Source organism: Anguilla rostrata, chromosome 17 (genome assembly GCF_018555375.3).
Source record: "Anguilla rostrata isolate EN2019 chromosome 17, ASM1855537v3, whole genome shotgun sequence".
Lineage (NCBI taxonomy): Eukaryota > Metazoa > Chordata > Actinopteri > Anguilliformes > Anguillidae > Anguilla > Anguilla rostrata.
This window is the reverse complement of record NC_057949.1, coordinates 19731027-19746410: the sequence shown is the minus strand read 5'-3', so window position 1 is coordinate 19746410 and position 15384 is coordinate 19731027. Positions and strand designations below refer to the sequence as shown.

General features: G+C 41.3%; 1 protein-coding gene across 4 annotated transcripts in view; it reads right to left on the bottom strand.

Annotated features, from left to right (window-relative positions):
* Window positions 1-2023: 2023 nt before the first annotated feature.
* Window positions 2024-15384, bottom strand: part of LOC135242919 (cytohesin-3-like) — a 33464-nt gene continuing 20103 nt past the window's right edge. For all 4 annotated transcript variants that reach the window (XM_064314249.1, XM_064314246.1, XM_064314247.1 and 1 more), the window contains 10 exons: window positions 13302-13368; window positions 11043-11161; window positions 10856-10936; window positions 10529-10641; window positions 9114-9262; window positions 6948-7059; window positions 6200-6276; window positions 5753-5824; window positions 5283-5437; window positions 2024-4671 (listed from right to left, as the gene is read on the bottom strand). In XM_064314249.1, coding sequence (XP_064170319.1) covers window positions 4590-4671; window positions 5283-5437; window positions 5753-5824; window positions 6200-6276; window positions 6948-7059; window positions 9114-9262; window positions 10529-10641; window positions 10856-10936; window positions 11043-11161; window positions 13302-13368 — 1027 coding nt within the window. In that variant the 3' untranslated portion in view covers window positions 2024-4589. The remainder of the gene's footprint in view (window positions 4672-5282; window positions 5438-5752; window positions 5825-6199; window positions 6277-6947; window positions 7060-9113; window positions 9263-10528; window positions 10642-10855; window positions 10937-11042; window positions 11162-13301; window positions 13369-15384) is intronic.

Genomic DNA, 15384 nt, shown 5'->3' with positions numbered 1-15384 from the left:
GGTAGAGCAATGTACTGTATACAATATCCATGGTATGTCTTTCTGCTGAATAGAGAGTAAACTTACCAGTATTTTTTTAAAACTAAGGTGCTAGCAAACCTTGCACTTTTTGCACTAACATTTTTTTAAGCATCCTAAGCCCCAACCACCAACATCCATGTCACAATTATATAGAGGGTGAGGTTGCCATTGGTCTCTGCTTGGTGATTATGTTAGTCCGAGGTAATGTACTTTATCATTTTAGTGCACACTGTGTCTACAGTTTATTCCTGGCAACAAGGTCTGCATTTCCATATAGTCACTGTTTGGTCTGATAGCAATGCTGAACGTAGTCCTGCCTTGTTGTAATGTTAAGATAAAATTGGAAATTCAGGACTTGTACCTGTGAACAAGAACTGCACTACACAGTTGACTGTGCATATGCGTGTGTGTGTGTGTGTGTGTGTGTGATTACTAATAATAATCTATTAGTACTAGAGAATGGGTATATATATTAGATCCTATATCCAATGAGCGTTGCTCACGGAGTACGCAAAGCAAGTTCTGTCAGGAAACTCAAAAATCGCAGCCAACCAATCGGTTGGCCCCTTAAATCGCATACTCACGTGTTTCCACAATCATCCAATTGCATACACACGACACTCTTCTCTTACCCATCCAATCACAGGCACACATCACCAATGGAGCGCCTTTTTAAACCAACAATTAGATCTCTCAATGCTGCCGCTTGCCTGTGTTGCTTTTGCATGCTTCACTGCTACTGCTCAGAATTGCACTCACCCTCCACCACCCCAGCACCACCAATTGTTTGGATCTGCTTCTAGAAACTGGGGGGTTTTCTGGTATTCCTCCTGTTTAGTAGGGGAGATGTATAGTACTCTCTGTTAGATAGGGTAGTGCAGTAATACCTAAAGCAGATCCATTCACTGCGAAACCAAAAATACGTATTTACATATCCATGTAAATATTTTAATATGCGAGTTGTCCTGAGTGAAATTCAATAAAAGATGAGGGTGTGATCCTCAAGTCCTTTTTATTTTTTGTATCTCTTCATTCCTTAATTTTCCCTGGCATCGGGCGACAGAAGCCAAACAGCACAGAGACGGGAAAAAATCCAAAACTGCCATTTTGAAAGGTCAAGTAATAAGAGGCATCCTAAATTTTGTCCTCAAACACCTGGCGGGGACTCGTTGAGCCTACTTACAAAAGTTTATCAGTGGGCGCCACCTGCTGGCAGAAAGTAGACTTTAAAAAAAAGCTTATTGGAAAAAAAAATACATCTGAAAATCTTATATCCTATTCTATGTGACCAAAGTTTTTAAGCACTGTTTTGTTAATTGTTTTCCTGCCTCTTACAAGAAGTGTCTGTATTTGCTAAAAAAATAAGTTGCTTACGAAAACAGGCTAATTTCTCCAAGCCATTTGTGTATTTGCTCATGGTAGAACACAAAGGGAGCTTTTTTTAACACAATCGTTTTGTTCTAACTGTTTACCCATGATACAGACAGATGGTTGCTAGCCACCTGCTGATCAGATCTATAGCTACTAAGAAATAGTGACGTACAGTGCATGTTGTGCAGCTTTATACACCTTAAATGGAAACAACTGAACAGTGTAACTATTTCGCCTCACAAAACTTTGTTTATCTTGATGAATCTGCTTGTAGACCTGACAGAAGAAAAAAAAAACTTTAGTCAAGGCATAACCCAATTTACATGGCTCGCTTTGTAAAGACTTGAAGGTATAAGAGCAGGGCCCCACCATGGAGTTATAAGCTTATAACTGCATTAGTAATAAGTACCACAAACCCTACATGTAGCGCAGTTATTGCTATCAACCACACTGTGAGGCTATGGATATTAGAGCTGAAAGGTTCTGCTAGGTTCTGCTAGCTCCATTGGTATAGGTGAATTGTTGGCATTCTTGTTTGTGGTTTCAGTGATGTTACTCAAAAAGGCTATGAAAGAATTGAAAGGACTGAAAGAGTAAATCTAACAGAAACATGTGCATCTTTGTTGATTTAGAGCAATTAATTTATTAAATAAGGCTTTTAATATATATATACAAGATAATAAAATATTTTTTCTTTGCTAATTATTTACAAGAACATTTACAGTTGATATTGTGCTATAAACAAAGAAACAGCTCCACAAAATCAGTGCATTCATAAGGAAAAATCTACAAAAACATAGCAAACATCACATCAAGATATTTAAAAATTGCATTATAATGGCAAAATAATTGTCACAAAACAGACATACAGGGTTTTACATACACATTATTAACTGCTTCAGATTTATTTTTACTATTGTCAAATGCAGTATTAGTTTAACATGGGAGTCCATGGGGAAACCCTCTGTAAAAATGATAAATAATAATGAAAACTGGTTGAACAATTTAGTTATATGTAAATAGCTGCAGATAGCCTTTAGCAGGGGGAAGGAGGTAGCACTAATAAGAACTAATTTGGAGGAATAGAAAATGATGACTGGGACATTATTTATCAGGATCAGCAACAAAAAAAAACAAAAAAAACTTACAAAAGAATAAAAAAAATTGATTCTTTTTCTATGAAATAACAGTGAAAGCAGGTTGGAGGCTTGATTTGGGCTGCTAACAAACCAGAATGATGTTGGTTTTGGAATTTGGAAGCGGTCAGTATAACATTCAAATGTCTCTCCACAATTATGTAAACCCTCTCCCAAGCTGACTATGTGGAGCAAAGTCATAGTAAAACATATTTTAGGGTATCAGAGATGACCAGGAGGGGACTGGCTTGGATTTACATTTATTATAATAATGTAGCATTCTATGTATATACCCCTGTGCTCCCAGCTTGACTTCTTGAACAGGGTGGATGTGAGACTAATGTCATATATTTTGGCTCTAAAAATAGGGGCTCTGTCACTGGTACTGTGTTTCATGAGAAACTTCCCTTTTCTTATCTCTCACATTACCATTCCACTACAGGCCCCAATTTAAAGACACAGTGCAGCCAGTAAATGCGAATGCAGATTAAAAAACATGTCCAAGTTGACTTCACAATTTCCGCACTACAAATACACATGGAAAGAGGCACAGGTGGGTAGGTAAGTAGGAAATACCTCCAGAAAAAGCTGAAGGTGTGCCCAAAGTGTGACTGTGGACTGACCAATCAGAACCCTTTTCACTTTTAACAGCTATCCTACATCCTTGTTGTCCCATACCTGGTGGCTCAGTGCATGCTTTCTGCCACATCCCTCAGATGTGACTTAGGAGGTGTGATGTCATCACTTGAATTCCCTATTGCGTGAGCTGGAGTGTATGGAGTCATTTCTAAAGTGAATGGTGTATTTCACCTTACTACCAGACCAGTCCAAACACCAGAAAGACCTTTTGAGCATCCCAAACATTCAAACAACGACAACAGGCCACTCACAGCTAGTGATTAGTCTTTTTGTTCAACCTTAATGCCTTTCATTTTTGACAAGTTTGAATAAATGTTCCATGTTGCTCACAATCTCAGTTTGAAACCTCAGATTTTTCTTTGCAAATATAATGTAAAAATGTACCGTATCTAAACTGTAGCAGTATCTACATTTCTTGTAGACAGAATCCATTACCTTAGCTAATGTGTGGTGAGCGTTCTGGCAAAAAAAGGCTGCCATGCATCACCCAGGTAGGCACGTTATAGAGCACTGGTGGCCAAAGGTCAGTTTATGCTTTTCATGTCAACTTCCACCCTCAAGTATTTAATTAGTCCAGTCCTCTACAACGTCTGACCTTTTTGCTAAATTACTTAAGCTTATGAATGACAGCTAAAGACTGTCCCTATATTAATTAAATGTGAGGCACTGGCTTATCCAACAATTTAGCTCAATTGAACCAGGGTAATTAGTAAACCAAGTTCCTGTAAACACACCGTCTCTCCGGGCTTGGACCTGCCTACCCCTGCAATAAAGTGAGCTGCCACATGCTGATGGTCAAACTGTTTCAAAATTCTATTTGAACTCGCGACACGAAGCGAAGAACTCAATTCGATATTAGAACAGTGATTAAAAACCAATTTTTAAAAACAACCACAGATGTAGTTTCGGCTCATTTCTTGCACACTGCATGTAGCAGAACTGTCTATGTGATGTTCATTCTGGTCGGAACGGGGCAGGGTCCGAGTTCAGGGTGTAACTCCATTAAGTCCTCTCTGCTGATGGTGCCATATTTCACACTTGTTGGTCTTTTTTTGCGATTAATTGATGAAAGCTCCCATATCCAGCTGAGGGCACATCAGTGGGTACAGTTTCCTAATTGTCTTACAGACGGTAGTAATGCACCATTAAACAAATTCTGTGTCCTATCTTAATGAGGCAACATTTTCAGCAACACTTCAGGAAAAAAATGTTCTGGATGATAGAGGGAGACGATTGGCTAAGAGGGCAACACCCATGCGGTGCTTCTGTCCAATCCAGGCAAAGGGTGCCGTTGTGGCAAAGCATTCCATTAATGAGAACACCTGATCTTCTTAGAGCAGGAGTAGTCCATCTCATCTCTGTACTGAGAACACCATTTCCCAGAATCCAAAGTCCTACAGGCACTGACTGACCTATAACCTCTCAGTCCTGGGAGACATGGTTGATTACCTTTCTCTTCCGGACACTCACCAGGTCGTAGAAGGGATCTTTGGTGATACACGCCCTGTGGAGGGACACAAGCAGTCTACTGTCATTCAGGAGTGATAGCTAACTCAAAATTTAAAAAATCAAACAGGAGAACAACTGAGCTCTCAAACTGATAAAAATTGATTTGAGAAGATAAATCAAAATGGCATTTCTTTATTGTACTGTATGACACCACCAGATTACATCTAAACATCAGGAAGAAGATCATGTAAAATTATAAGCCACTATAACATTTCTTCTCAATACAAGTAATTAAAATAATGCATCATATAATCAAGTGAGGTTGACTTTCTTTCTAATTTATTATATGTCGCTAATACCATGCAGTTGTACACAGGGACATTCAATCAAAATATCCAGGTAACCTTGAATTTTAACTCAAACTCTGACAAGCATATTTTCTGATCCTACATTTTCTACATTTTGTTTTTCAAATTAACACAAAGTTTTCCGATTTTGATATTTGCCAAAAAATAAAAAAAAAGTGAAGAGCAAAGAGCCATGGATGCACGTCACCCTCACTGTCGATCATTTTTTCAGAAGAGATCTGGTGTCTGAACGACAGGCGGGACCTGGCTGGTAGTCCTGGCTGCCAGTTTGCTGGAGCAGTTTGGAGGCGGGTCTGACCTGATTGACTTCATCCAATCGTCTCGCTCTTCGCCCGTGGAGGCAGAGATCTTGTAAGACTGGTGCTGTCCTTCCACCACTCGTCCGTCTCTGTCCGTCTTACAGGCCTTGATCTTCTGACCCTTGCAGATGGGGTTATAGAGCTCCAGGCAGTACTACACAGACACAAGCGTACATGTGTGCATAAGTACATACATCATACACGGGGGAAAAAATGACGCTGTTAATTATATAAAATTAAATAAATAAATAAATTCTATTCATATATATATATATTTTTTTTTTACATATACAAAATACATATTGAACATTGCTTTTTTCTGATCGGAAGTGAATGGCGTAGTCTTACAGAGGCCAATATCTTTCTGTAGACAGTAACTGTGCTTGAAAAAAAATGAATAATCGTAATAAAGGGCGGGACACAAATGATGATTCCTCTTGAATGACAGAAGAGCGTGTCTCCGACGTACTGGTTTGTGAGGTTCCATGACTTCTGCCACGCACAGGTTCTCCAGCGGAATGATGCCCCTGGGCTCTTTGTCCTGATCAGAGAGGCGCATTGTTAGAATGAGACACCCAGCGCATTTCACTTCCTTAAAAACGGTCCACAGCCATGAATGGTCATTTCAGCTGCAAAGGCCCACGTGTACTGTATGTCGTTGTTCCTCCTGTCATTGTTTGTGACTGCTGAGCTAAAGTCACTGTCAACTTAAAGCATACACACGATTGGCTATAGTTCTCCCTGTGTCCATATCTTAGGAACTACAGTGGGAAGAACCAGTACAAATCTTCTACCCCAAACAACCAATCCCGGATCAGTTCTTTAAACCTAAATCTTTTTATCACTTGACCTGACTGGACCCCTATATAGTATATAATGCTAGTAATCAGCACTGTACAATGCAATGACAACTTACTGTTGTGTACTTAAAGTAGTACAGGCAGTTGTCTGTCAGAATGAACCACCTCCTCTTCCAGGTCTTCACTCTGCCCCCTATTGGCCAGGAGGAGAAAAAAACAGAGTAAGAACTTAATTAGTAAACTGGTATCTGTTTATGGGGTAAAAAATCTTTCCCTGTAAAACCCTGACCCTTCCCTTGCTTTAATCTTGCAGGTCTTAAGGCATACATGTACTGTAGCACTCAGTTGGGGGAAAACGTGGGACTGACTACCTAGGGCCCGAATGGGGGGAGGGCCCTCAAAAAGCCTAGTATGATGCGTGAGAGACATGGATCAAGAGCGGAAGGGGGCCCACAGAGACTGCTTATGTATAGGGACCAGAATTTTGTGCTACACCCCTGGTAGCACTTATGACTTTGACTTTATCTATCTCTAGCTCTAATGGTGTTTGCTTACCATGTGAAATGCACTTTAGTAAGTTGCTTTGGCTAAAAGTGCCTGCCGAGTGACTGAATTTTAAACTGTCAACACATTTCTCTCACGAAGCACAGCCTATACAGTACCTGTCAGGTGTTGTCAAGCGGAATTCAGTATTTAATTCGCAACTCAAATAAATCTAGCTGCGCTGAAAAATCTGCACGCCGCTTTGCTCTTACACAATTCAGATTCCCTTGTCATGACGTGATTTCCATCTTATTGCGGATGACTTTGCAATCTCAAGGTTTATTTGCATCAAGCACCGCAACGCAACACCGTGTGTCTCACCGAGTTTGAGGAGCCAGCCTTCTCGATCAGGGTTGAAGAAGGTGTGCGTGAGGTCGTTCCCGTCATCCTCCGGGATTTTAAAGGGCTCACTCCGAATGCTCTCATACAGTTTCTGAAGGGGGGAGGGGGGTTATTGTATTTACAGTGAATACAGGGTTAAATACTGTCACCATTTCTAGGAACATGAGGGGAACCCCCATTGAGAAAGTGATTCTGCTATTTTGATGAGATCAAGCTTAAAAAATGAGATAGAATTCAGTGGTCTGTGCTGGCATACACAACACAGGGTATTCATATTTCATAATTCAATTCATCACTGGTAGCTGAATTATCATTAGGCACCATGTGTCAGAACACATGGTGCCTAATGAGGCTCATCCATAAAATCTGAATAACAGTAAGTTTACCCTGCAGAATTCTACAAACAATTCAGAGAATTATCACTATTATTCATGAGAATGATAACAGAAATAAAATCTACCTCACATATGCCACCCCACATGAACACCGCTATTCTCTCAGTAGGGCTGTCAAAAAATATTTTAAGTTCGAAAACTATTCGAAAATCTTTTCTTTTTTTAAGTTCGAACCTAAATTTGAGCATTCGAATATTAGTTTTGGATCCCGCGTTTTGTAATTAACATGAATATACAGGCTTTAATTTCATGTGGCGAATCATGTTCATGCACGCAAAGTTCATTTCCTGTGCTAACGTTACTTCCTTTGTCAACAAAAAACATTCTGCCCTGGACCCAGAGCAAGTGTATCGTCTGGTTTTCCTTGCCAATAACCTCCGGTGATACTTTCAGCTCCATGGACACCTAACGTTACTGGTCAGCTAGCCTCGAGAGCCAGTCTCTTTTTTCACTTCGTTCAACAGATCTGGTCAGCTATCAATTTAGGCTAAATAATGTCCACAAGGCAAGCTATGTTTCCTTTCTGTTCTGAAGATTTTGATAAAATTGGATGATAAAAGAAGTTAAACAAACTAAACAGAGTAAGTAATTTCTGTTGTTTTAGGCTACAGGTATTAGCCGTTTGAATAGTTTTTGTGTTAAGAAATAAACAGGGATTTACTATAACCAATCATTTTCCTATTATTGTGATTAATAAATGCCAAGTTGTGGCAAATTACATCCACGGGAACGTGCTTTATTCATTTGCGCATTAGGCTATAGAAACAGCAGGGGGCTCATTTATAAAAATGAACTTGCGTGCATCCGTCAAATGAAGACCTGACGTAGAGCCACAGCCGTTTCCACGGTCAAATCGAGTCATGTTGAAATTTTATAAATCACCACTTTGACGTTATTTTCTACGTACGCGCCACATAGTTCATCTAAAATACGTTTTATAAATGAGGCCCCAGATGTACTAACCTAGTATGAAAGTTCACCGATGTCTTCTATTCTACTGCCCGCTTGTGGAAAATAAGGCGCAGACCAGTTTAGAGCGCCCGACAATAAGCAGCTTGTTTTTTTTTAATTATAGGCAAATGATATTCGAATATATTCGAACTCTTAACTAATTACAAAAGCTAATATTCAAATTAAATTTCATGGCACTTTTGACAGCCTTATCTCTCAGTAATACTGAAGCCTAACAAAGACCCATCCCTGTGTTCCAGGGCCGCCCATTTATTAACACAGATATAAATAAAATCAGTGACACACTTGCAACCAGTCTTGAACCAATCATGAAACTATTGGTTCAAGTATGTATAAAAAGTGCTGTCATTTCTTCAAGGTGAAACCAAAATCTATAAGAAAATACCCTTTAATAAAAGCTACAAAACTGCACTTTAACCACATGTTAATTGTTAAATTTCAAATCTAAAATTGTGGAGTGCAGAGCCAAATCAAGAAAAAAAAGTATTTGTCCCAAACATTATAGAGCCGAATATATATATATGTGTGTGTATGCATGACTGGGGTACAAGCAGCTTCACTTGCATGGTGTAAAAAAATCTTTAAAAAAATAAAAATACATAAATAAATAAATGACACAGGCTGAAGAACAGTCTGATTTCGACCCACAGAATTGCATGAGGGATAGTTCCTCATTGGACCCATCCACTCTAGAATCGTTGTGAATCAACCTGCTTGTGGTAGTGGGTGGGGTCTGTGCATGCCCCACCCTCTCTGCCCCTCAGCCCCGCCCCCTCACCGTCAGCAGCTCGCTCGGTAGGTCACCGCCGTTGTTGATGCCTCGGTTCATGCTGATGAAGCGTTCCAGCGTGGTCTTCTCCTTCACGCTGGGGTTATGGAGGCTGGTGTTCAACATGATGATGGCAAACGACAGGATGTAGCAGGTGTCTACCCCATCCCCACAAAAAAATAAATAAAAGTAAATAACTAAGGTTTAAAAAAATCAGCATTCCAAAGAAAACCTTTCAAAAAATCTTTCAGGAAAAACACCTTTTTCAGGAGCTGAGAAAACCTGTTGCATTACTACATTGCATACATTCAATTTTAAATAGCATGGTATTTTCAATTAACTTCATTATTCATAGAGACAATAAACACTGACAATACACAGCAGCTGGTGCACACTTTTTATTCATGCGTCAAACTGGGGTTTTTTTTATGACGACAAAGTAGTTCATAATATGAAGATAGCTTAACATAAAGTTCACGCCGAAATACCAATTGCATTTAAAGAGGCAAGCTCTTCTTGATATGGATGTCTGCTGAGAGGGTTAAAATATACAGTGTTAAAAAAGGCTCTTAGAGGAATTCACGTGTGGCTTTGTCATAAATAAACACATTGTAATTCCTGATAAGAGAACACTAGCCTATGCCAGAAGTGCTTTCAGATTCTGCCATCCAACAGCCCCGTTACAAGTGAGTTACAAATGGACCATCTGGAGGTGTGTGTCTTAGCCAACACCATGGCTGTTACATCACTCAGATACCACCATTATTACTGTTCTGTGTGAAACCATTTCCTTTGTTTCAGGACACTTTCAGCAACTCTTAAAGACGTCACTGAGGGACAAGTAGATATGTTTTCTTTGCTCAAGCACCAAGTCAGATTTGAATTCACTGTCCTCCATCCAGAGTTTCTGAAAATTCTTCTGAACGCTGATTTTTCTTGTAACCTAACAAGCAAACAGGGTACCGCCGCCATTTTCCCCTTCGGTATTTAACGGTAAAATCAAAGTGGCGGCAGTGCAGGTTTCTCCAGCAACAACGCGAAGGCACAAACCATAAAGAAAGGACTTCAGAAACCTGCACTGTGTAAAACGATACCTGCGGCTATAGAACACCATTTGTTATGTGGAATGAGGCATATGACATAGACAGTGCCAGCTGGATGAAGATCAGACCGCTGGAGCATGACAAAACACTCCATGTCAGCCTTAGCTCTGCTCTGACAGCAGACACATGGCATTCTCCTTCGTCTGTTTGTCTTTGTCTATCTGTCAACTGTCACTCAACACAGATTGTTCCCATCCTTTCTCTGGTTTTTGGAGCACTGGGCAAATTTGAACGCAACAGTTCCGCTCGAGCGTTGCCTGCCTGCCCTTACTGTCTTGTTTCCCAGGTAAAGTGAGAGGGGGTAGACAACGGCCGCCGTACCTGTGGACTGGAAGACGCCGGCGTTGCAGCTGCAGTAGCGGCTGGCGAAGGCTTCCATCATGCGATCGATCTTCTGGGCTTCGCCTGGGAGGCGGAAGCTCCACAGGAACTGCCTGAAGGACAGGTGGACAATTGGGTCAAGGCTTGGAACAGCCAACCGCTTACATTACACTGAATATTGCTGTGATTACTGTAAAAATCTTCACATTGACATTACAGTGATTTCTGTTATTTATTGAACAGACCCCCTCATTCGGAGCAACAACCATTTCTGTGTGCTTAAAATGCTCAGTACTAATGCTGTCCTTACTCTGTACTTATACTCACCTCAGTGCCTGCACAAGGTTAAGGTCTGAAAATTCATGCAGCTCCACAAACGCTCTCAAAATCTGAAGGTGCACATCTTCCCTGCAGACAAACACAGTGAGATAAGAGTGAATCAAAATCATTATCATCATCATCATAATCGCTGTCACTGTCGATATCGTCATCACCGTTGTCCTCCTGATCATACCTCTCGCCCAGGAAGTCCCCAATTGCCGTCTTGTTAAGGCCCTCCTCTTTGTAAAGGAACTCTGCCACCGCCTGGGGCTCCCACTCCAGAAGACCATTATCAACCAGGTACTGCATACCCTGGAGCCAAAGAGAGAGTGGGAGAGAGAGAGAGAGAGAGAGAGAGAGTGGGTAGGTGAAGGGGGGGTCCAGGGAAAGGAAGTACCAGAGAAGAAGAGGAGAGAATGGGTAAGGCTCAACAACAGCTCAGAAAAAGCTATCCAAAGTCATTCTAACTTCCATTTTGGTCACTGTGTGGTAAGCTTAGTGGGTACTAAACCTACAGTATAATAAAGTACAGTTTGTATTCAATCACACATTGTTTAGGTCGCAAGACCCTACCAGCCAATGGGAGCCAATGGTGAGAGACACTCACTTTTCCAATGGTAGGAAAGGCAATTCCAAAAAAAGTTCAAAATAGAATACCTCAATTACAAAACTATTAACTACTTTGGAGATTAGAATTTATGTTAACAGCAACAGTAGTGAGGATCTGTGCTTGAACAAAGACAATAAAAAACGAAACATTTAGTGTTAACAGCTTGCAGGGTCCCACGCCTTCTCAACCACACAGACCTGTGAAACCCGCAGAGCTTCACAGAGAGGAAGAAACTGCATTCTGGTCTTCGTGCAAATGGTTTCCTGGCAGCTTTAACCCCCACGCACACCACACTTCCTATACAATACACCAGCAGTCGAATCGACAAACTGCGCTGATCTACTGAGAGAGAATCCCAGCAGCACTCCTCGGTCCACAGGTCGTGGCCTCACGCGTCCAATCATCCTGCAGTGGCAACATCAGCTGACACTGACTGAGAACTCCAGTTGAATCATTTTGCCCAAGCAACACTCCTTTTTGGTTAACGCACTTACATGAACCACAGGTGACTGGTTCGCTTCCCCATTTAAGCACTACCATAATACCCTTGGGGCAAGGATACCTCGAAAAACACAGCTCCCTAAATGGGCTGCATTCTATAAAATGTATAAAGGTGTGTGCTGCCCTGAACAGGTTTTCCTTTTCATTCATTATAATAATAATTACTCTGTGAAAGTTAAACCATGCTGGCTCAAGATCTGCTTTCATTTCCGTATTATGAAGACTTAATCTGCTTGGGTTACACACACAGCACTGAGTCTGTCCATCCTTAACAGAGAGGCCTGAAGCTACTTTTTCAAAATAAAACCTCCACTCGCAAAACACCGAGTCTGAATATGTTTTCTCGGGGTACAGAAATGGCAGATGATCCCCGGTGGAGTGTCAGCGCAGCTAGAGTTCTGCATTTCGGCAGGCGCGACCACATGCCCCAGTTCTTCACTCTTCCTCCTGCAGGCAGGATGTGGTTCCCTGCGCCTCTGAGCCCAGCGCGCCTCTCGACGAGCTCGCTGCACGCGCTCTCAGACTCGCGTATCCCCGAGGCGTACCGCTGTCCTCCGCTGACATGCGTGCGGCCATCTTCGTTCTGCTGTCTGCGCGCTTCAGCACCCAGAGGGCTGCTCGAAAAATGGCAGCGGACGCCAATCTCCCTTGCAGACCGTAATTTGCAAGCGACCCCTCAATGGATGCCAATAACATTGTGCTCAAGTCACAAACTCACTGGAGCCAATCAAAAGATGTGGCTCGATAGCAAAGCGTTTTAATTGGTTCAGACTAGCGATCCGCTGACAACATAATTGCTCTGACCACTATGGGGTCTGTGACGCCTGACTCTCCTATCAGTAAAAATAAATGGATTTCTGCATTTACTACCTTCTCTGTCTCATGAGTCTCCATTGCAAACCATTAACAATAACCAGAACCACTACACTGACAAATCTCAATTGAGTTTTACTACATTATTCGAGTGGTCTCAATTTTAAGAAATTGAATAAATCGATTTAAATCAATTAAAAAAGAGTAATGAAGTACTCAAACAGATTAATGTGCCCTACTCGAAAGCTTTAAGACAACCGGTTTACTCAAACCAGTTTACTGAAATTTGAGTAAAACTACCTCTCGAGATTTACAGCGTAGCAGTAAAAGTGGAGACCCTTGGGGTATTCAAGTCCAGGCATGACAGCACTAGAAAGCCCTGAATATATTTAAAAAACATACGTAGATGGGCTGAATGGCCCATTCTCATCCTCTATCACTGTTATGTGTTCTTGTGACAATGTGACCTTGTGAGAGGTCCCTGTCATGTGACCCTGTCTGAGGTCAGAGCACTGAATACAAACTCACCTTTTTAGGATCCATGTTGAACTTCTTCTTCCCGCACAAGAACTGCTTGCTCTTTATGATGTGTTTGCTGCGGAAGAGAAGACATGTGCATGGAGCACAGTGAAAAGTCCACCCTCGCCACTACAGCCCCCAGCCACAAAATCAGCCAGAAGCTAACGTCTACTGTTGGCGAGCCTCTTCAGGCATTGCAGGCCTTGTCAATGCACAAGGGCCCCTTCAATGAGCGTTTCATTGCTAATTAGCCTAGCCAATGCAGAACATTAGGTTGTCAGGTTGCTGTTAAAGAGATTGTGGAGGTCAGGTAAGGGTCAGATACTAGAAAAAAAACATATTTGCCTAGAAAATATTACATATTACATATTTGAAATAGATATGGGAACAATGCAGTGGTCGCTACAGGGCGGCCGTTCCTGGAGCAGCATACAAGAAATACATTTTTTTTTTTTTTTGCTTTGCGACAGGAGAAGCTTAGGTGTATTTAGTGCATGCAAAGTAGTTCTCTATTTGCAGTGCAAATCGTCACCATGAATAGGAAAGGGAAGGTTATAAAGTTGATTTCCACTTCCTTTACAGTAACTACATTCAGTAGTTTCACACTCGAGTGGTTGGTTAAGACGAGGCTAAAAGATTCTGTTTTGACATATTGCCTTCAATAAGTGAAATGATGCTGTGTGTTGATGGTAGCCTTTTATACCTAACTCCACAGTGTCACCACAGGTGTACAAGCTAATCAGAGTGGAACTATCCAAGTTGTATGCATTTTAAACAGGCATGGACTGCGATCTTATTTCAGGCCTTTGAGTTAAGCACAGATCTAAGGAATTCAGTAACTGCATTCAAAGAAAGATCTCAACTCAACTTTTTCTTTAGCTAAAACGATGCAAAAAAATTCAAATGTTTCAGCCTACTGCTTTCATCAGTAAGATGATGTTGAATGCTGAGTACTTGGAGCACAGATCTTTTCTGAATGTGGTTACGGAATTCTTTAGATCTGTACCCTCGTTTTTAAATCCAAAAAGGAAAGAAATCAGTTTTTTTTTTGACATATACACTTTCTCACCCACACGCCATGTGGTAATCTCAGAATGAAACTAAGATAATGAGAGAATTTACCACAATTCTACACCAACCCGTTTGAAGAATAGCATACTTCAGCATACTTTCAGTATAATTATATCAACTTCAGCATAACAATTTTTTTTCCACATCAAAAGGGCATCAATGAATCACATCCACAATGCTATGGGTTCAATCCAAGTAAATGTCTGCACTATGCAGAAGGATAAACAGCCATGTACCTTGAACAAGACCAATATCGCCAACTGCCATACACACACAATAAAATGTTCTGTGCTAATTCCACTCTGATAAGAGTCCAAAAGAGGTCAAATGTACTCCATCAGAACAGATTTCAGTTAGAATATTCTGTGGTATGCTCTTATGAATATGAGTTTACACAAAGCAAAGGATAACTTGCATAAAATCGGTTATTGTGGTAAGATAGTGCCTGAAGTTGGTTTGGATGAAGTAGACTCATTCCAGAGCACAGCAGCCCCGTGCTGGATTCAAACTAAAAACGTTTTGGTTAAAAGGCTCAGTTTGCTGCCTGCATCAGTCCCAGATTACGGTTGTTGTCACTCTGGGGCTGGATGTAAAATGACCAAAGGGAATAAAGAAAGCTAGTCTAGGATTTATTTTCCTTCAATGTGCTGATGCTTCGCCTGTCAGATACGGCGCCAGCAAAGGACAGCATCTTTGCTCGGGAGAGCCAAGCATGATAAACTGTGGTATAAATCCAAATGAGCTGTCGATCATGTGAAATCTTCATCAGTGGAGCCTTGCCTATTTGCACTACAGTGCCAGGGAATACGCAGATGCGTGATGAGAATCTGCAAACCCTCTGGTTCCAAGCTAGCCGAACGTAATTGCAACATTACTTCTCCGTGACAAGCTACTGCTGCGAGAACGATGGCTAATTGCGTTAGAGTTTTCTCCCGGCCCCTCGCAGATCCGGCTTCATGCCTTAATTGGGCTCTTGATAACTTCAGATACAGGCATTGTGAAAGGCAGCAGTAACCTTTAG